The following is a 21,849-nucleotide window of genomic DNA, read 5'->3' as shown; positions in this document are numbered from 1 at the left end:
TTTAATATCCATTTTTAATGTACAAGATAATAGCAGAAATACTAATTCTAATATGAAAACAAAAATCTGCTCCTACTAAAAAGAGCAAAACAGAACGGATGAACCAGAAACGGAGGGTAGGGAACAAGATTAAAGAGGAGAGTACAGAGCAGTAACTAACTATATATAAGCGATAAATTGCACAATAACAAAACTTATCTTTTTTTTTTTACTTTTTGTATTTATTTACTTATAATTGTAAGTTATTAGATGAAAATTTAGTCAAATCAGTTAAATTATCTAACCGCTACGTGAAATCGACTGCATCTGAGTTTCGACTTTAATTATTAAGGTATGACAAGTCAAACAAAAGGAAGAGGAGTAAATTGCTCTAGTTACTGCGCATAATTGATAAGAAGACCTTATCATTTGTGCCTTTTCTCGCTCTGCAACAAATCCGGAATGAATACAATCATTGTATTTCAGTGTTCCATGACCGAATCTCCACAAAAACACAACTTGTGAAAACTTTCAGAGATTGTGGAAGATCCAATATTGTGCTTAGCAAACATCTCTATCTACCTCTTCAACTTCCACATTAACATAAACAAACACAAAAGCAGAGAAGATGGGAAATGCTACAAACCCATTCAAGGATCAATCATTATGTCTCATTAAGAGAATTCTTCCATTAACACTCTATGCTTTGCTTCCTATTGCTCTTCTTCCCACTGCTTTGCTTTGCTTACACTTTTACCCTCTTTCCTTTCCTCCTCCCTCTCCTCCACAAACTCATCATCTTCCTCATTCAAACTCCATCACCATCACCTACCACTCTTCTCTTTCTTCTTCTTCTTCTTCCCCTATTCCTCCTTCTTTTCCTTCTTCGTCGTCGTCATTAACAACAAATTCTTCTTCTACAGGTATATGCATCGTGCAATGTTTATGCATGGTGTACTTTCTTCTATCTTGCTTAAAAATATATACTACATCTGTTTCAAAACATAACTGTGAGTTTAAGCAAAATAGTGCATTGGAAACTCAACGTGTCTGAATTATTCAAATACATTTTCAATGCACCACTTTATTATCTAGATTCACAATTATTTTGAAGCAGAGAAAGTGATTGATTATTACTTATTTGTTGGTCTTAAATTCCACAATAAGCTCTCTTTCACTTATTTTTTTTTGTATTTGGTAATTTGAAAAAAAAACCCGTTTTCCAAAATTTTTATTTTCACAACTCACACATAATATAACAACGTGTGACATGGGGCTTTATTAAGTTTGTTGGTTTATTACTAGAATGCTTCACATAAATGCATTGTAATTTATTATTAATTTTTCTCGGTGTGGCAGAAAAGGAAAAGGCTTATTATGACGATGAAGAGAACCAATGTGACTACTCCAATGGAGAATGGGTGAGTGACAACACAGGCCCTATGTACAATGCAACCACATGTGGAACGGTCAAAGGGACTGAGAAATGCACCCCAAATGGAAGACCTGACTCAGGGTACCTATATTGGAGATGGAAGCCAAGTCAATGCAATCTTCCAAGGTTTGACCCCAACATTTTTCTCCAACTTGTTAGGAACAAGCACATTGCTTTTCTTGGTGACTCTCTTGCTAGGAATCAATTAGAGTCACTACTATGCATGTTGACCACAATTTCAACACCAAATCTTGTGTATAGAAATGGTGAGGACAATAAATTCCGTAGGTGGCACTTCCCTTCTCATAATTCAAGTTTCTCATTGTATTGGTCCCCATTTCTTGTTCAAGGTGTAGAGAGATCAAATAATGGGCAATATTATAATACTATGTATTTGGATCATGTTAATGAGAGGTGGGCTAGGGATATCGGTAATTGGGATATGATTGTAATTTCATTTGGCCATTGGTTTTTGCTTCCTTCAATTTACTATGAGGGTGGGAAAATTTTGGGAAGCTTGAATGTTGCTGAATTTAATCACACTCAAATTGATTTTTATGATCCATTAAGGAAGGCATTAAGGACTACCCTTAATAGCATAATTGAGAGGAAACTAGCAGGGGGTAGAAATGGAAATTCCAATAATAATGGTGTTGATGTAATTGTGAAGACATTTTCACCTGCTCATTTTGAAGGTGATTGGGATAAGGCAGGTACATGTTCAATGACTAGGCCTTATAAGGAAGAAGAGAAAAAGCTTGAAGGAATGGATGCTGAGATTAGGAGGATTGAGATGGAAGAAGTGGCAATTGCCAAGGAAAAAGCCAATAATGAAAGTGGATTATTAGGGTTTATTAGATTTGAGGCATTGGATGTAACAAAATTAGCACTCTTAAGACCTGATGGTCATCCTGGTCCTTATATGTATCCTTTTCCATTTTCTAAAGGGGTTCCAGAACATGTTCAAAATGATTGTGTTCATTGGTGTTTGCCAGGGCCTATAGATACATGGAATGAAATTTTTCTTGAAATGATCAAGAAGTGGAAATAACAACCAAGGGAATAATGAAATATTATTGATGTAATTAATATACTATTTAAACATATATAGGTGGTGGTGACTATTGCATTAGGGAGGTGATTTTTTTGTTTATACATTTTTTTTATGGTTATACAGAGAATTTGTGCATTAATCTAGTATTGCACTTGTTAATTTTTGTGGTTGTGTGAGAGAAAATATTTATTAATGTTGTATATTGAATTATTGATGATAGCAATTAAAAAAATAGAGGTAAACAATGTAAATGTTGAACAATGTGAATAATAGCTTAAAAAAAAGTTAAATTAATTATTAAAATCAGATTCTCAATTTCTTAGAATAATTAATTTTTGAATTTAAATTATTAGGATTAGGCAACATAACCTCTTTTTAATATACTGTGACATCACGTTTCCATTTCATCTCAACCCTCCTCCTGCCCCTCCTCCACTCACATCATCCTTCATCCCGATGGTCCTTCCCTCCACGCTTAAAACTCACCGTCATCAATCTCCGGTTCATGCCCAAAACTCGCCATTGGCGCTGGAGACAGCCGTTCCGACGCCGCAGTCTCACGCCTAATGCAATGCAGTCGAAATACCGATGTCCATGCACGCCGTGCAACCTCACCCCACACCGCTGTCCCCCCACGGCTCGTGCTGACACTGCTGCACCCTCACACTGATACCGCTGCATCTTGATCGTGTGTCGCTGTCCCTCTGCAGCTCATGCAGACGCAGCCGTAAATAGTATTTTGTAGCAGTTATTGATAGAGCCAAACAACTACATAAGATTTAGTACGCATTTTCATATACCGTTAATTACTACAACTATTTGTTATTTCAATTAGATATGGCAGAGTTCACAAGTAATAGTGTTGAGGAGTATTTCAAGGAAAAGACCATTTTAGTTATCGGTGCAACTGGTTCTTAACCAAAGGTTATTACTTATTACCTCTGTATGTATATCTAAACTTCTGAAGGTGATACATATTAGTTCAATAATATGTCGGATAGTCATTTTAGTAGGTATGCGAATGGTTATTTGATTGGATTGGGTTTAGTTAGATACAATTAAAATATGCTGGATGTTCAATTCAATAGGCATGTGGATGATTATTTTTATTCTTAAGTGGATGGTTATTTGATTAGATTTGATGTTATCTCAAATTCTCCTTGACGTGGCGGTGACTCAGTGAGGAGGATCCCGACGGCGACGATGGGGCTAGTTAGTGACCAAGCGACGGTGTGAAGAACTCAGGATGATGATATCCAGTGAGGGAGAGAGTGATGCCGGCGAAAGGGGCTGGTTGGTGAAGTGGCGATAGCAGAGGGTTTAAGGAAAAAGCTAGTGCTTTGGTAAATTAAGGTATCATGGATGGTTAAAATTTTTGAATTATTGAATGGGGTTCTTTGGTTGGATAATTTGGGTGGATTGTTTTTTTTTTTTTAACTTTATTCGGGGTGCGAACAACGTGAACAATGAGTTGCACTCCAGGCCCACTAAAACAAAAAATATTCCACCCCATTTATCCATTACAACCTTAGTCTCTTACCTTCCACCTTTCTCTCTTTTTATTGCAGCCGCTTTACTCCCCATTTCCTGTCGCCCCGTCACCAACGCACCTCACCAGCGCCACCATCGTCTGAAGAAGTAACGCGCCGCACCACTGCTGCACCTTCTTCTCCCATGCATCACACCATCCATGTGTTCTCTGTAATCGACGCCGCCGCTGCACCTTCTTCTTCCTTGCATCGCGCTCCCTGCACCTCTGCCCTTGCTTCCATGCCGCTGCATCGTGTCTTTGCCATTTTCATCGCATGCTGTTTTGCTTCGTTTACCCAAATAGTATGACCCAAATAAACATCTATATCTTAGTGAAAAGAACCATATGCATACATAGTAAAATGAACATTTTACGGAGCTTGTGCTTGTAGAATCAAGCAAATCAAGTAATGGCATACCCAAATAAACATCCACTTTAGAATTAAAAGAATCATCTGCATACTTAGTAAAATGAACATCCGACTTAATTGATAAGAGTCGTGAACAGCAACGGCGGCGGGAGCACGGGATCGCAAAATAGTAGTGGCTACGATTGCACAGGTATCGCGGGACAGCGGCATTCTCGGACGGACAAGCACCTCGCATCAAAGTTTTCGCGGGCGGTGATGGTGAATTGTGGAGGAGGACTGGCAGGGCACTGTGGAGGTGGCAGCAGCCCTGGGGTCGTGAAAAGCAGCGTAGGCAAGAGCACAGGATCGTGAAACGACAATGGTTGAAGCTGCACATGTATCACAGGACAGCGGCACTCTCGGATAGCAAGCACTTTGCGTCAAAGCTGCTTTTGGCGGCGACGGTGAAATGTGAATGTGAACCGACGGGATACTATGAAGACTGTGAGGTGGAAGTCAAAAATATTGTTATGATGAAATAGTAGAAATCGATGTAGTGTAAATGTATTTAGGAGTGTTAATTTTAAATTTTAAATTTTAAAATCTAATAATATTTAATTAATTAATAATTTAAATTTTAAAATTAATTTGACATTTTTTAATTCATTGTTTGCGTTATTAAGTATATGTGCTATTCTTTTATACTTTCTCTTTTGCGTATTATTACCTTTGACATCAGATTTCACCCGCCAAAAAAAAAAAAAGCTTAGTGAAGATTAATTAGAATTATCTAGTTTAGTAAATAACTACTTCGATATTTGACATTCATATGCAGATATATATGTAGGAAGTCACTCAGATAAAAATGTCTAAAATATTTTTTTTAAAGATATTTTTTTACAATTAAAATTTTATATATGTAATCGATTAAACCGTATTATTTTTGTCATAATTAATTAGATCAGACGAACTGATTTAGCCAAAAAATCGATAAACCAAATTTTAAATCGATCTAAATTAATATTTTATTTTTATAAAAAATAACTGCAATACTCTATTATAAAAAATGACTAAAATACTCACATTATATATATATATATATATATATATATATATATATATATAACCCTAAATCTTAACCCCATGACGGCACTAAGGAAGAAAAGAGTTAGAATTTAAGATTTTCATAATTCATATATATATATATATAATAAGAGTATTTTATTATTTTCCATGATAAGGGTATTGTAATCATTTTCTATTAAAAAAATATTAATTTAGACCAATTCAAGATTTAGTTTATTAATTTTTTGGCTAAATCAATTTGTCTGATCTAATTTTGATAAAAATAACACGATTTAATCAATTATATGTATTGAATTTTAATTATTAAAAAATATATTTAAAAAAAGATGTTTTAAACGTCTTTATCTAAGTGACTCTTATATATATATATATATATATATATATATATATATATATATGTATGTTAATAATTCATGTGCAGTTAACTTTATGTAACGTTGATAGTTGAGAGACTTTAAATAATTTGACTAATTTAACTAAATTTTTATCTAACGATTCTCAATTATTAATTTCATGTGAAGTTGATTATATATATATATATATATGATTGATGAAGATATTCTCTCATATATTGTTGGATTATATAACTCGGCATCATCTCTTATAGGTTATTTTATTTTATTTCTTTTAAAAAAGTTGCCTTTTCATGTGTGATGAGTTGGAGCATGACACATGCAATTAATATATCACTGGACAACTAACTGCGTTCACGTTGAAGCTTCTAGAAGACTAAAATAATGGTAACAAGAATAATTTAATCTGATCACGAATGGAGTAGGTTACTGGAATTGCTATAATAATTATCATCAGTTGTTTGATTAATTAAACTATAATTTACGGTTAGAAACTGCAGCTTAACGTTACATTTTCAGGATAATCAAGAATGATATAAACATTCTAAGTGACTGAGGAGTAGTGTGAATTTTGTAGGTGACAGACAGACACATATGGTACTGTACTTTGAACTATGAATATCTAGGGCCGAGTACGTGATTGTCTATTTATCCCCCTTAATAGTGTCGGTGACAGTTACAATGGTTGAAATTAGTGGGTAACTACAAGTTCGTGACAAGTTTTATTTTATAATAAAAAGAAAGTATAAGTTAGGTGGAAGACTGGAAGAGGAACTGACTCACATCACCACCTTTACCTTTTACAATGTCATTGATGGAAAATGTTATGCTCTTGAATTTAGCTAGGTGATATTATCTAGAGTTAAGTATGATTTTAATTTTTAAATTATAGACTAAATTTTTTTTTGTTTTTAATATTTTTTTACATATAAAATCGTCTTTATGATTTAATGTAGTTTTAAAATCATATTTTGAACTAAATTATTTTTTTTTCTTTTTTTCATTACAGTATTTTTTCTTTTTCTTCATCAGAAACAAAAATAGAAGAAATAAAAACAGAAACAAACATAGAAACAGCAACGATGACCGTGGAGCATGCAAGGAGTAGCAGCGACAGTGAGAAGCAGCGGCGATAACGAGTTACAGCAGCGACAACAAAAACAAGACACTAAAGTGCTTTCACTTTTCAAACTGTGTGGTGTATCTTTTGAGTTTTGACTCTTTACGAGGACGACGACCATTCCCTAAGCTTTTTCAGGTCTTCTTTAATGCCTTCTCCTTCCTTTTCTTTTTTATTATCTTTTCAATTTACTTCCTCTTCCCCTTGTTTCTTTTTTTTTCCTGTTCCTGAATTAGTTTATTTTGCACTTGAGTTGGTTCTACTTGTTCATTAAAAAAAAAAATCACTTTTAGCGACCATTTATTTTGCTTTTAGAGGCAATAAAAATAACCGCTAATATATTTACTGGCAATTAGACATTATCCGTCTTATACTTTGTCACTAAAAGGTTTTAGCGGCAATTATAATATTTGCCAGTAAAGACATTTTTAATAGTCGCAAAAAGTATATAACTTTTAATGGCTATTTTCTTGGCAATTTATATGTCCACCAAAAGTAATTCTAAGATTCCAATGTTATTCATTTTTAGTAGCCATTATTATTGCCGCCAAAATCTATTTTACCGGCAATTTATATGGCCACTAAAAATTATTCTAAAATTGTAATGTTATTCACTTTTAGTTGCCATTACTATTGCCGCTAAAATCTTAAGACTTTTTTTAATTATAATATACTCAAATTAATTACTACAAAATGAGATATTTCATTAAACTCAAATATTGATACATACATTTCTCTTGAAAAATAATAAATCATATTACAAATCTAAACAATAAAAAATGCTACAAGCCTATAATTATACTAAAAGTAATATTATGAAAAAGAAATATATCTTAAGACTTTTATTTTTGCTATAGAAATGGAAATGAACTATAATTCCAATATATCTTGTTCAATGAATATATCTTTACTAATACTCGATGGCTGCTATGTCATAAGCACGAGCAGCATCTTCTTGGGTGCCTGTTGCAGGACAGTGGAAATTCAGATTCTGGTCAACATGTCTAGAGAAGTTGTGAATGAAAGTCAATAGATATGCAATTTTGTTTTAACACAATTATCAGTATCTAAAATCCATTAAGCTTCAACTAATCCAAGTTAAGTTGGGTTAACTATTGCTTGTGTGTGTGTGCACGCAGAATCTCAATCTAGTTTTGTAGAGCTCTTATGGGGTCTAGCAATTTAACTTACTGTAAGTGCCTAGGTAGAGATTTTTGTTTCCAAAAAACTCTTCCGATCCGTGCTTCCCATCTACCATTGTGGTGGTGCCTGTAATATACTAAACAAGTATTAGTGATTCATATTCATCTACTGCAATCCAGAACTCATGATGTTCATATTTTCTTTTGGAGTATCACCTTGCAACACCCCTATACTTTGATACACCTCTTGAAAAGCCACTGCTCTTTCTGCAAGTTAAAAAGAAAGTGAAAATATGAGTGAAGTGATCTTGGTAATTCTCTTAAACCAATCTTGTGAATTCTATCTATCTTACCTCCTTAAAGTAGCCAAGTACTCTTCTTCTGTCATAGTTTGCATGATCTCAATCTCTTTCTCATAATCTTATATCTGTAGGAAGAAGCATGAGGATATTAGGTCATAAATAATTTGCATTTAAGCTTAAGCTAAAATAGACTATCGCTTAATAGGGAATATCTATTACCATACCGGAAAATTGGTGAAAGTTGATGTTCCCCAGTACTTAAGTGCAGCTAAATCATATGCTCTAGCAGTAGATTCTTCTTCATCATATGCCCATGTGATAATATGGAAGATTATTTGCCTTTTCATTATTGAATAACAGTTACCAAAGTAAAATCTTGGCTTGTGTACTAAGCTACTTACCAAGGTAAATTGTAGTCAAAATAGTCAATCCCAATCCAAGTTCCAAAGACAAAGTTTGAGGATTGTGAAAGGAAAAATTATGTCAGAAGAATAAACAAATTCTTGCCTAACTAACAAAACAATTGACATAAAACCGGTAAAAAAAAAAGAAGCTGCCAATACCTTGCTTCCCTTTCTTCCTTTGTGTTATGCTCCAAGAGAGCTTGTCCCATAAGTGATCTCAAAGGCTAATTTTTGTATTCTTATGGTTCGAACACAAAGACACCCGATTTACAGGTCAAAACATCTAGCCTTTCAACGAACCCTATATAGGTGATCTAGTCATTAACTAATTCACATTTTCCTTTTTTCTTTCTTTTTTATAAAAAGCTAATTCAATATACTTATCATTGACTATTTTATAAATATGCTAACATTCGAACAAGAATTGAAAAGAAAAAAAATGTGATGATGATGATGCGCAATCAGACCTGGAATGCCTTGTGATTTGATACAATCCTTCTAATTGTTGTAATGGTTGTTATCCCTAAAGAACTAACCAAGACTCTGAAGATGCCCATGCTAATGCGAACAACATATGGGTTAGATTCTTCCTGTACAAGAATCAATTTCACAGGAGTTAAGGAAAGTCATGCTGCAAAAAGAGTATTAGTGCCTCTCCATTTGCAGAAGAAAAAATTACCTTCTAAAAATCATCATTTTTTCGCAATGGTTCCATGGACAACTAATGAAATGTTAAATGTTGTGATCTGCACTCAAGATTTGAGGAGTGTCACGCCAATCCAAGAATGCATAAATACTTAAAAGAAAAACAAAAAATAGAGTATAATATTGGAATATTTACAAATAGAAACAAGCAAGAAATTATCACTAAAACTTGCTAGCATGCCTTTCAAATAGGAGAAAAAAACCAAGCTTAAACTTAAGCAAAAAATTAGCACTATGTGCCTACAATTTTTGACAACTTTAGTGTAAATGTTGTGGTTGATGGCAGTACAGTTGACTTTGGATTATGGGACACTATTGGTAACTACTTTTCTAATTTTCACACGTAAGAGAAATATTTTTTATGCCATTATTATTTGTCCAACTGTTTTGTCCAAGTTAATTACTAGCTTGATAACGTAAAATTCAACAAGCCAGATAAAAAATATACTACATCAAACAAGAACCTATATATAAAACCTTGAATATGGATCATCTGATTGATCTCGGTAATCCCAGACCAAGCACAAGATTTCTTTTAATTCTCAAAGTTCTTCACACATCAAATTTAGATTTAGTTAAATCTAATACTTAATCTTGAATTTAGTCAATTTCAAATAAGAATATAATGCACAACTAAAATTGAATTCTTCCTATAGCATGTCATATAGAGATCATTAAACAAAAGGATAAATTTAGTTTAATTGTTGAACATAAAAGACACATGAAAAACAGCTTACTTTTTCCACCTTGGCAGTAACTTTCGTAGCATTGTCATATAATTCTTCTCTGACAGGTAGCTGCTTGAGATTCCTATCTTTAAAATCCTATAAATTAAGATTAAGAGATAATATAATTGGCTGCCAACGTATTGATTCTAGAAACTATAATAATATTATATACCTCAAAAGAAGCAGCTTCTCCTCTGAGATACTTCTTTATTTTCATATCTAACTCATCAATGTACTGAAAAGCAAAACATAATGTAAAGTGTAAAGAATAAAATTAGATAACAAAATTCAAAAAAACACCACGGTGATATGTAACACAGAAATAAGCTTTGTCAAATTGCTATATTGCCAATACATTCGGGAAATAATGATTAAATAGTAGAACCCAGTGTTACACGAAAATGATAATACCAATTCGTTGCAACAATTCCTAATTTCAAAATTCAAAGTTCAAAATTTTAATGAAATCAAGTTCAGTTAAACCTAACTAGTGGATATTATCAAATTTATGCAGAATTTCACATCAAGTCAAATGAATCACATTGATCAATAAATCTTACTATGCAGAGAAGCTATGATAATCAAGCCAATCACCGAGAAAAAGTGGATGACGATGGCTAGCACTCTATCACAAAAACGACGAACAATTGTAATGATGATCTCTACCACTTTTGACCTCCTGGTTCCTCAAGTTCTGAATCCTCGAGTCCACAGCTACAAGTCGGAAGCAATTTCAATTGAAAGAGTAGATCTGAGGACGACGCAGCAATGGTGGCTCTGGAACTGGAAGACCTTGGCAACGGTGGTGATTAGCGGATATTTTATACACTTTTTGGCATTATTTTCCTAGTATTTTAGTTATGTTTTGTTGAGTTTTATTATGTTTTAATAGGTTTCAGTGAAAAATTCATATTTTTTTATTTTACTTTGATTTGTTGTGATTTATTATGATTTCAAGTAAATTCTGGCTGAAATTGGAGAGTTTTGGCAAAGTTCGATTCAGATGCAAGGAAAGCGTAGCAGATGTTGTCAGATTCTGACCTCCGTGCATTCAAACGAGCATTTCTGGATCTACAGAGATCTAAATGACGCATTCTCAACAGCGTTGGAAAGCTACTTCCAGGGCTTCCTAGAAATACATCATGGTTTATACTTTTCTTCGAAGGAGACTACCCATATTGGGCATTGAACGCCCAAATCACTCTTCTTGGGGCGTTGAACGCCCAAATCACTCCCTTCATGGCATTCAACGCCACCCAAGGAGCACAAGGCAGCATGGACAACCCCCTAATGGGCGTTCAACGCCCATTCCTCAAGTTGGACGCCAAGCTCAACCCAAGCACTCAACCAAAGTGGGTCCAAGAGTGGATTTTCGCACCTTTAGTCTAGTCTATCACATTTTTGTACTTCTTAGTTATTAGGCTAGTATATATAGGCGAAGATCACCCATGTTTAGGATCTTCATCCCCTCAGAACAATTGATACTACTTTCTGTACAATACGAGCAACTAAACCTCCTAGGTTAAGGTTAGGAGCTCTGCTGATTCCAATGAATTAATACAAGTACTTTTCCATTCCAACAAATGTTTGATTCTATTCTATGATGCATTGTCACTCTTCATCCTTAGAATCTCGATTCTACATGAGTTACGAGTCCTGACCCGGATAGTATTGAACTACAACTTGATGATGCATCACGGGTTCCAATAGAATTATCTGGGCTAATTGGGGTATGTGACATAAAATCTCGTTAGTCTGGGATAACTGAGGTTCCTATGGCTCTAAGGGCTAGACCCATAAGATCATCAATCTCTAATTTGGAAGATCTGACCTTGTCTGTGTCGTTTGAGTAGGATCGTCAAGAGATTGAGTCACGTGTGCTTCATCCTGTCCCAGATTGATCTAGTCTGTTCGGATGTTTGGTCTAGACCTGAGGAGATTAGTGACCATGACCATTGGCCTAATCACTTACAGCCTTGCCATTGAATGAATCATTCATCATTGGAATAGTGGGTATGACGTATTAATCCAGAAGAAGAAGCATCTTTAAAGCCTTAACTGATCCACCATTACTGTCTCTACACCAATCATTTATCGCTTTTGTTATTGCTTGTTTATGCGCTTACAACACCCAACAACTATCTTTCTATTCGCCTGATTGAGATCTGCAGGATAACCACAGATTGCAGGATAACCCACACCCACCTGAGGTATTACTTAGATGACCCCGTGCACTTACCGGTTAAGTTGTGCAGAGTTTAATTTTACGCACCAAGTTTTTGCTGCCGTTGCCGGGGATTGTTTGTGATTGACAAACTAATGGTTGTCTTGTTCCTTAGATCAGGTATTTTTACTGTTTTTCTTTTGATTCTATTTTATATTTTCTTTATTTCAAAAATTATTTAATATATATATATATATAATAAAAACTTCTTCTTTTGTTTGAGTCATGTGTCCGTCTTCAAATTTGGTGTCTTTTTGTGTCTTCATTTTCTTAAATTTTTGAAAAAGTGTCCTATTTTTCTTCTTGGTATTCGAACTGTTCTTGCTATTTTTCTTTGTTTGATTCTGACGGAGGAAAATGGCGGTCTAGAATTTCTCAATAACATCGCGTTGCAAGTATAGTTCTAAACTAACAACAATCCTCGTTCAACGTTTAATTTGTTTGTCACTTAAACAAACCCAATAAAAATAACCGAAGTATTCAAATCTCGGGTCGTCTCTTAAGGAATTGCAGGGAAGTATGCAATTATTGGCTATGAAAAGATATCTTTTGGGGTTTTTGTAATAAGAGACATGTAATGTAAATAACGAGAAAATAAACAAACAACTAAGAAAAGTCCTGACAAGGGTTGAGAATTGAAATTTATATCCTCATTATCATTGTCAATTGTGATGGTAATTGCATTTTGCTCTCACTTAGTTAACCTCTAACAATTGAAGGAAAGTCAAGTGAACAAAATCAACTTGAGTTCACTAGTCCTAATCAAAGATTAGATTTATTGAAGCTCAAGCCAACTAGCGACTTTCAATCACCAATCAACAAGAGACTTTGACAATTCAAGAGTCTCCGAATTACCCAATCCAAGCCAAGAAAACAAAAATCTATTTTAAAACCCAACCAAGCATTTTATCAAACACTTGGAAGATACAAAACAAAAACATAGAAAATTAACACGAAATAGTAAAATCTAAAACTAACAATTGCAAGAGAACAATAACAACAAATTAAAGATAACGACAATAAACATAAAATACCTCAAAATGCATTAAAAGGAAATTGGAACCAAACAAGGAGTCATGAACAATAAAGCAACAAGGTAAAGGTAACAACATATAAACTAAGGAATGCAAAGAGATAATAACAAGAAATTAAAAGAGTAACTTGAATCAATATAAGAAGTAGAACCTAAACCTAGATGAAACTGAAAATAAAAGAAGAAACCCTAAAACTTAGAGAGCCTCTCTCTCTAGAATTCTACATCTAAAACCTAAAGTGTGTGAATGAATGAATGATTGATTGATTGATTATTTTCCCAGCTCCATCCTCAACCTCTTGTCTTTATTTTTTGGCATGAAACTGGGCCAAAATCAGCCCAGAAATCGCCCCAGCATATTCACTTTAGTGCAGCACGTGCCGCTAGTCACGCGTACGCGTGGGTCACGAGTACGCGTTAGTCATGCTTACACGTCATTGAACGACGCTCCTGGTTACGCACACGCGTCATCCATGCGTACGCGTCGAAGCCAGCTTCTCAAATCTTTAGTTCTTTGAGTTCCTTCCACTTTTGAATGCTTCCTTTCCATCCTCTAAGCCATTCTTGCCTCATAAACCTGAAATCACTTAACACACGAATCACGACATTGAATGGTAATAAGAGAGGATTAAAAATTAGTAATTTAAAGGCCTAGGAAGCATATTTTCAATCATAGCACAAAATTCAGTAGGAAACTTAAAAACATGCAAATTATATGGATAAGTGTGAGAATAGTGGATAAAATATACTCAATTCAGTACAAAATAAACCATAAAATAGTGGTTTATTAAATTCTAAAAATTTTAAGTTTGGTGTCTTATTAGTTGTCTTTCTATTTCTGTTTGAATTTTTATCGTATCTTTCCCTTTTCAAAAAAATTTTGTTCTCCCGTCTTATTTAAATTTCAAAATTCAAAATTCAAATTTTAGAATCCAATTTTCAAATTTCAAAATCAAATTTCAAAATCTTTTAAATTTTAATTCCAATTTGGACATTTCACTAGGAGTTTTATACTGTGACATAGAGACTTCCAATTTTTCTTGCTTATCGTTTGTGTAAGCAGAAGCAGGAAAAGTCCACTATGGACCCAACTGGGAATACACCACCCAGAAGAACCCTGGGGTCTTATACAGCTCCCACTCCTGACTTCTATGAAAGAAGCATTTGCGTACCTCCTATTTGAGCAGCAAACTTCGAGCTCAACCCACAGCTCATCACTCTAGTGCAGCAAAACTACCAGTTCCAGGGACTCCCACAGGTAAGGGTGGCAACACTACCCCGCCCCTACCCGCTCGGGGCGGGTAATTACCCGCCCCCGCACCGGGCGGGTTTTAAACGGGGCTGGTTCTTGGGCAGGGCGGGGCGGGGTCGGGTTTAGGTTAAACCCGCCCCGGTATATATTTTTAATATATAATATATGTAACATATATAAAATAATTAGTAAAATGATTAATAATATTATATCATATATAAATTTTTACTTTAATTTATGTTATGTTTGTAAATGGTAGTTATATAATTTTTAAAATTTTATTTTATTTGTTGGATTTAATAATTATAGGGCGGGTAGGGGCGGGACGGGTACCCGCAGGGGCGGGTTAGGGTTTAACATTTTACTACCCGCGGGTAGGGCGGGGCGGGTTTCATGCAGGTTTTTTGTCAGGCGGGGCGGGGTCGGGTAGAGCAAAAACCTGCCCCTACCCGCCCCGTTGCCACCCCTACCCACAGGAGGAGCCCACAGATTTCCTTGCAGATTTCCTACGGATTTCTGACACAGTACAAGCTGAAGGGATAGACCAGGATGTCTACCGGCTGCTACTATTCCCCTTTGCTGTGAAAGGTCAAACAAGAAGGTGGTTAGATAACCAACCCAAGTCCAGCTTGAAAACATGGAATATGCTAGTATACTTTCCCCCAAAGAAGTTAACCCAGCTCATACTGGATATTCAAAATTTCAACCAAGAAGAGAGTGAATCTCTCTATGATACTTGGGGGAGATATAGAATGATGCTGCGAAAATACCCCACAGAAATATTTTCAGAATGGGTGAAACTAAACATTTTCTATTATGGACTCACCAACAGAGCCAAGATGTCCCTAGATCATTTTGCAGGGGGTTCTATCCACATGAAAAAGACAGTTCAAGAGGCTCATGAACTCATTGAGACCGTCGCCAGTAACCAGCATTTATACTCATTTGGTGAAACTATAATAAACAGAGAGGTCAAGGCAGTGTACACTGAACCAGACCCTCTTAAACAGGATGAATCATTAACTCAGCAACTAAGCTCTCTCACACAACAACTGCTGAGTTTGCAAAAAATGTTGCAAGAAACCCGTGCCTCGAACAAGAAAATAGAGGCACGGCTGAATCAGGCCAAACAACACTTATCTAACCAGATAAGAGAAGAGTGCCAAGCCATCCAGTTGAGGAGTGGAAGGACACTAAACAGCCAATCTAATGACGGTGAGAAGCAAGGTGAAGAGGGAACGCCAGAAAATAGGAAAACAACATCCCAAGGTATAATCCAGGGCGTTGAACTCCCAGTGGGGAGCAATACTGGCGTTCAACGCTAGGAAGGGAGCAGCCTGGGCGTTGAACGCCTAGCTAGGGAACCACAAGCAGGTGTCCATTCAAAGAACATCCCTCTTAAGCCAGCTAGTACCCCTCAGTCTGGTATTATAGACACACCCCCTCTGTACCTCTCAGCATACCTGAATACAGAAATAGAATGCCTTATCCTCAAAAACTCTGCCAAGCGGAAAAGGATAAGCAGTTTGCTAGATTTGCAGACTACCTCAGGACATTGGAGATCAAAATCCCATTTGCAGAAGTCCTTGAACAAATACCTTCTTATGCCAAGTTCATGAAAAACATATTAAACCATAAGAAGGACTGGAGGGAAGTAGAGACAGTCTTCCTCATTGAGGAGTGCAGTGCAGTCATCCAAAGGGACCTACCAGAAAAGCTCCAAGATCCTGGAAGCTTCGTGATACCCTACAACCTGGGAGACGCCTGCACAAGGAAGGCTCTATGTGACCTTGGGGGTGAGTATCAATTTGATACCTTCTTCACTAATAAAGAAACTCGGACTGATCCGAGAAGTCAAGCCTACCCGCATATGCCTTCAAATGGCCGACGGTTCGGCCAAGTTTTCATATTAAGCCTACTCTGAGTGGTGGTAGTGCTTCACTTGAATTGAATTTGATGATGATGATGAAAAAGAAGTTGGAGAAGAAGGTGAAGGAAATAATAAAATGGAACTTTAAAAGAGTAAGTCAAAGAGGCAGAGGTGGAGGGAGAAGGACAGAGATCGGAGTCGCTGATGAAAAAGAGGAACAGAGAGGTGACAAAAAACAATGAAGTGGTGGATCTGAGTGTAGCGGCGGCGAAAGCGTGTGCAGCGTCGAGAATCAGAAAACAAGCACAGTGCAGGGTAAAACGAGTGACCACTTCAAGAAAACACGTCTATTGCCACGCTTTTTGAGCTACCACCATGCTTTTGAAAGAGTGACCTCTAAAAGGGTGGTGGTTGCTCTATCGCCACACTTTTTTCAGCCTATCGTCACGCTTTTTTTTGCCACTCTTTTTTACAAATTGTCACTTTTAAAAGCGTGGCCGTAGGTGAGAGATATGGCCACGCTTTTAAAGCGTGGCTATAGGGAGAGATACGGCCACGCTTTTAAAGCGTGGCGATAGCCTTATCAAATTATATAAAAAAAAAAATCCTTTTTTTGACTTTACCTTTATCACTACACTATAAATTTTCAGTCATTTTTTATTACCAAACCAGTATGCAATTTTTATTATAAGACAAATTAAATAGTAATTACTGACATATATAATTTTTGCTATAATTGTTTTATACATTAATACTCAAATACAAAATAAATCTCGAGTTCAAAACTCTAATTTCTCAATAAGCTTTTCAACTTGAGCAAAAAATACAATGCTATCCAATACTTCAATTAGCTTACCAAATTTGACAATCATTATACAGATTTACAAATCTTGGTAGGTTCGTTCCTTCCCTTTTGGCATTTGAAACATCATCAGACCTGAAAGCCATCTTAGCAACATCTGTCTGCTCTGGCACTGCAGGAAGAACTTTGTCCACCACAATCACCTTCCCATCATTCGGTGTATGGTTCCAGCAATTCTTTAATATCTTCAAGCATTCTTCGTCATCCCAATCATTAAGTATGTTCTAGAAATAAAATAATATAATCTAAGAAAACTATGGGATCAACTCAATCATAATATATATAGTTTTCTTAGAATGCCTAAATCCATCGTTTTTAGCTAATCAAAATTCTGCCTTGGTTCCTTCAAAAGCATTGAGAGAGAAGAAAGGGACAAACTTGAATGATATACATGCAAGCACAAATATCCAAACTCAATTATTGTAAAAAAGGCATTTCCACTTAAAAGGGTCATAGCCAAGAAGAAGAGAATTAAGGAAGGAATACCAGTGTTGTAGAGGCTCTCAACTTTAACTTGGGCACTCAGACAAACTCCCATGCTAGAAACAGGTTCCTCAATTACTGAATCCTTGTTTGTTGTGTGCAGATTACAATTAGAAACAATTTCCAATCTGCCAAAGAAGTACAAAATCTGTTACCAGAACAATCATCAAGACAAAAGCAGTTTGAAGTACCAACAAAGGTATCCACTATAAATACTGTACAATGCCTATCAAACTAATTTTTTACTTTAGCAGATTGGAAGTACCACTGCGCTGAAGGATCTCGAGTTTTAGAGTAGTAGAGGACTGAGATGTATTTCCTCATCTATTTTCGTTAAGGAAATTAAACATGTGAGTCCAGTACAAATACTCAAATAAGGTGAATTTAAATCCTATGGCATACATAATAGCTTGAAGTGTTCTAGTGCAGAGACACCATTTAATCCTATGGCATACATGTGTGTAATCAACTCCTTCACTGTGATATCTTTATACATTGCAGGATTCTCTTCTGTCACCAACTCCCTTATTGGTCCATACACTTTTGAAATCTCAGGTTGAAGATGCTGTCTAAAAAAACATGCAACCGAAACTCGCGGACCTGTTTTTCGAGCCAAAACTCTGTGCTTGGAGCTCACAAACTTATTGTTTGTGATTAGCTGTTAAAAATGATGTTGAAGCATTAAATCACATAGCCACAAAGCAGTGTGTAAAAATATCTATAAAAAAGTTGATAAAATAATCACTACCTGCATCATATCACCAAGGTTAATAATGAGAGCACCAGGAATGGGAGTGATATCAATCCACTGGTTTTCATAGAAGATTTGAAGTCCACCAACTTGGTCTTGTAGGAGAACAGTGAGGAAGCTAGAATCCCAATGGCCACTTGTTCCCATAGTGAGTTCAGGCTCAGGACAAGGAGGGTAATAATGATTAAGCATGAAAAGCCCTTCTGCATAATCTATGTCTTTAAGATAATTGGGATTAAGGCCTAATGCTTCAGAAAGCAATTCAAATAGAACTAGTCCCAATTTCTTAACATACTCTGCATACTTAATTATTATATCTCAAGGAAATTAGATTTCACAATCATGAATAGCTAGAAAACACAAAATTCTTATCAGACTATGGAGCAATTATTTCAATTAAGTTGTGGTGACCAAGTTTACTATAAGACTCTACATTGTCTTATCAAGCTATGAATAGAATACTTCAAGAGGATCAATCTCACCAAATATTATTACTGTTCACTTAAAAGTCACAGCAGCTCTTCTGGGTTTATTTTATACACTAAACTTACTAATAACTAATATATTTGGTATCAAGAACTAAAATTAACTGTTAATGTATAGTTCAGCTTATGAGTCTTTAAGTTCTTGAATGTGTAGGGTCTGTAATAAGTTATAAAAAAACCTAAGTAGTTGTAGCAGTTAGGTTGGCTTAGCTTTGCTTAGTACAAGTGTATATATATACCTCTGCAGTGTAACTCTTTACACACTTATAAAAGATCTGAATGACAATTCACTTTATACAAAGATTAGCTCTCACTCTTTCATTTGATTCTTCTCTATCTCTTAAGGTTTACATTAACTAACTACTAGTATGTTGTTGGAACCACTAGCATGATGGAATTCTGTACTATTCTTTCAACAAATAGAAAGAAGAAAGTAGAAACCATATGTACCTGCAGATTGAAGGGAGTTGGAGAGGATCAAGAGGTCTTGGAGCCAATACACAAGTGAGTGTATCCCTCCAATTAACCGCAGGTGTTGTGTACAAATCAAAGTTGGTGTTGTAATACACCATCCTTGAAATATCACGTGAATAGATCTCTCTCTTCACCTCAGGATCCTGCTCATGAAATCTGCGCGCCCCATCAATCATTTCTCGGTACAACACATGTGACTTCAAGCTACTTCACTTCAGCACACACGACGATACAACAATTGAGAGTTCAATTTCTTGGGTTCATCGTCCTCATCATCACTAATCTCTTTCTCGGTCGTCTTCTCAGTCCAAAGATAAATGGGATAACTAATGAATTCCGAGTGCTTCTTCACAAGATCCTTAATCCTCCTCTCCTCCAAGTACTCCAGCTGTTAAAACCAAAGACAATATCAATCACTCAGCCATCATCTCCATTGCAAGCTCAAATTAAAGCAACTTTCAATTAAAAAATACCTGAAACATTTTAAATGTTCCCCTAAAGTTTAAAAACTAAGCACGCACTTAATGAATCAAATTGATGTGCAGACCTAAATGTGTTTCTAAATAAATTCATACAGAAATAATTATGTTGTTCCTTACACTCCTAAGATTCCGATTTCCACGTGTTCATAATTATCCATTATTATTTTTTGTGTCCTTCGAACTCATTGCAACAAAAACTTCATATCAAATATTACTATTGGTGAATTATATAACACGTCAAATAACCTATTAACCCAAACATATCCACATCATATAGATAAAAACACCAATCAAAGAATACATATCCAATACAGAAGAAAACGACAGCAAAAATATCAAACTTCTGAGCTAATAGAAATCAAAATGGGGCTGAGGTGTCTGTATTACCTGATCCTCCTTGAGGAAGAGGGTGATTTTGGTTCCTCTTCCGAGTTGCTCCCCACTGGTATCCCTGGTCACAGTGAATGAGCCACCAGCCTGGGATTCCCAAATGTACTGCTCATCATCATTATGCTTAGTGGTCACAATCACCTTCTCGGCAACCAAGTATGCAGAGTAGAACCCAACACCGAATTGTCCAATCATGCTGACGTCAGCACCCGCCTGCAGCGCCTCCATGAACTCCTTCGTCCCAGACCTCGCTATTGTTCCCAAATTATTCACCAAATCTACACACACGCACACGAACAAATCAGTAATCAAACTCAAAGAAACAGCACATGACTAAATACAGAACAAAATTGGAAGTGCATTTTACGGTACCTGCTTTGGTCATTCCAATTCCGCTATCGATGATTGAGAGTGTCTTGTTGGCCTTGTCGGGGACGAGACGAATGAAGAGCTCCGGCTGAGCATCGAGCTTGCTCTTATCAGTTAAGCTCTCGAATCGGATCTTGTCCAATGCGTCGGAAACGTTGCTGATGAGTTCGCGAAGGAAGATCTCCTTGTTGGAGTAGAAAGTGCTGATGATGAGGACTTAACCACCAGGCAGCCATGCTCGGTGGCGGCAGCCAGATCCACATTGTCGATCCCGACGCCGGCCCTTCCGACAACCTTGAGCCTACCGGCGGAGGACTGAAACACCTTGCGCGTGACCTTGGTTCCACTCCTGACGATTAGCGTGTCGCAGAGCGAGATCTTAGTGCAGAGCTCCTCAGGGCACGTTAGCAAACTCCTTGAGCAGCTTGAGGCCCGCCTCGCCGAGCTTCTCGACGACGAGAACGGTGGGTTTTGCGTCGAGGCCGGCGGAGACGAAGACGACGAGGTGGCGGGCGACGCGGCGGCTGGAGCGGAAGAGGTGAAGTTGAATGTGAGTGTTAGTAAGAAGAGTAGAAGTCTGAGCGTTAGGGTTTTCAGAGCTCCATGATTTGCTGAGTGTTAGGGTTTTCAGAGCGTTTAGTGTAATAGTGTTGTAGAGGAGAAGAGTAGAAGTTTGATGAGTTAGTGTAGCGCGTTTGGGGCTTGGAGTTCCTTTTTTTCAGTGGAAACTTTTTTGCCACGCTTTTTTAGGGGTGCAGAGATATTAGAAATGGGGACGCTTTAAAAGCATGTCAAGATCAAAAACTTTTCGCCACGCTTTTAGAAATGGGGACGCTTTTTTAATTCTTTTTAAGTTTTATATTTTTATTATATTTTTAATATAATTAACAATACTTAATAACATTTATTTTAGTATAAATATTTCTATCCTCGCGCCTAAATTTTTTTTTTGGCTCCGTCGCTTAGGCTACCCCTCATTCTCTCTT

The 21,849-nt window shown here is 36.3% G+C and overlaps 3 protein-coding genes and 1 pseudogene across 8 annotated transcripts; 1 reads left to right on the top strand and 3 right to left on the bottom strand.

The window, feature by feature from the left end:
- The first annotated feature begins 351 nt into the window (after positions 1-351).
- LOC107641823 (xyloglucan O-acetyltransferase 2-like) lies at positions 352-2,630 on the top strand. 2 transcript variants are annotated; one of them, XM_088488248.1, is made up of 3 exons: positions 352-464; positions 515-902; positions 1,339-2,630. In XM_088488248.1, the coding sequence occupies exons 2-3, from the start codon at positions 608-610 to the stop codon at positions 2,463-2,465; spliced, it is 1,422 nt and encodes a 473-aa protein (XP_088344374.1). In that variant the 5' UTR covers positions 352-464; positions 515-607; the 3' UTR covers positions 2,466-2,630. The 2 variants fall into 2 exon arrangements, with proteins under 2 accessions (XP_088344374.1, XP_016200750.1); XM_016345264.3 differs by lacking the exon at positions 352-464 and having other exon boundaries at positions 465-902.
- A 5,187-nt stretch (positions 2,631-7,817) lies between these two features.
- LOC107641825 (AP2-like ethylene-responsive transcription factor At1g16060) lies at positions 7,818-17,515 on the bottom strand (annotated as a pseudogene).
- On the bottom strand, positions 13,664-19,733 carry LOC107643522 (1-aminocyclopropane-1-carboxylate oxidase homolog 10). 5 transcript variants are annotated; one of them, XR_015883621.1, is made up of 5 exons: positions 18,661-19,555; positions 18,368-18,570; positions 17,916-18,040; positions 17,424-17,653; positions 13,664-14,022 (listed from the first exon to the last, which is right to left on the bottom strand). XR_015883621.1 is itself a non-coding variant. In XM_088488578.1 (5 exons), the coding sequence occupies exons 2-5, from the start codon at positions 18,853-18,855 to the stop codon at positions 17,643-17,645; spliced, it is 534 nt and encodes a 177-aa protein (XP_088344704.1). In that variant the 5' UTR covers positions 18,856-18,881; positions 19,599-19,733; the 3' UTR covers positions 17,265-17,642. The 5 variants fall into 5 exon arrangements, 3 of the variants coding, with proteins under 3 accessions (XP_088344704.1, XP_088344705.1, XP_088344703.1); XM_088488578.1 differs by lacking the exon at positions 13,664-14,022 and adding an exon at positions 19,599-19,733 and having other exon boundaries at positions 17,265-17,653; positions 18,661-18,881; XM_088488579.1 differs by lacking the exon at positions 13,664-14,022 and adding an exon at positions 19,599-19,731 and having other exon boundaries at positions 17,265-17,653; positions 18,661-18,866.
- Positions 19,689-21,622, bottom strand: LOC107640516 (heat shock protein 83-like). The gene is made up of 3 exons (XM_088488580.1): positions 20,867-21,622; positions 20,492-20,772; positions 19,689-20,010 (listed from the first exon to the last, which is right to left on the bottom strand). The coding sequence occupies exons 1-3, from the start codon at positions 20,877-20,879 to the stop codon at positions 19,837-19,839; spliced, it is 468 nt and encodes a 155-aa protein (XP_088344706.1). The 5' UTR covers positions 20,880-21,622; the 3' UTR covers positions 19,689-19,836.
- Between the last annotated feature and the right edge of the window lie 227 nt (positions 21,623-21,849).

Source organism: Arachis ipaensis, chromosome B5 (genome assembly GCF_059453495.1).
Source record: "Arachis ipaensis isolate K30076 ecotype BB chromosome B5, ASM5945349v1, whole genome shotgun sequence".
Classification (NCBI taxonomy): Eukaryota; Viridiplantae; Streptophyta; class Magnoliopsida; order Fabales; family Fabaceae; genus Arachis; species Arachis ipaensis.
The sequence above is the reverse complement of the archived record's forward strand: the minus strand, read 5'-3'. Positions and strand labels throughout refer to the sequence as shown.

Excerpts from the sequence above, each read along its gene's own strand:
- LOC107641823 (XM_088488248.1), top strand. The coding sequence starts at position 608 with ATGGGAAATGCTACAAACCCATTCAAGGATCAATCATTATGTCTCATT. Across the intron at positions 903-1,338 it reads AACAAATTCTTCTTCTACAG|AAAAGGAAAAGGCTTATTAT; the intron begins GTATATGCATCG and ends TCGGTGTGGCAG.
- LOC107640516 (XM_088488580.1), bottom strand. Across the intron at positions 20,011-20,491 it reads TCTTCCTCAAGGAGGATCAG|CTGGAGTACTTGGAGGAGAG; the intron begins GTAATACAGACA and ends TGGTTTTAACAG.
- LOC107643522 (XM_088488578.1), bottom strand. The coding sequence starts at position 18,855 with ATGCTTAATCATTATTACCCTCCTTGTCCTGAGCCTGAACTCACTATG. Across the intron at positions 18,571-18,660 it reads ACCTTGGTGATATGATGCAG|CTAATCACAAACAATAAGTT; the intron begins GTAGTGATTATT and ends CATTTTTAACAG. Across the intron at positions 18,041-18,367 it reads AAGGAGTTGATTACACACAT|ATTGGAAATTGTTTCTAATT; the intron begins GTATGCCATAGG and ends CTTCTTTGGCAG.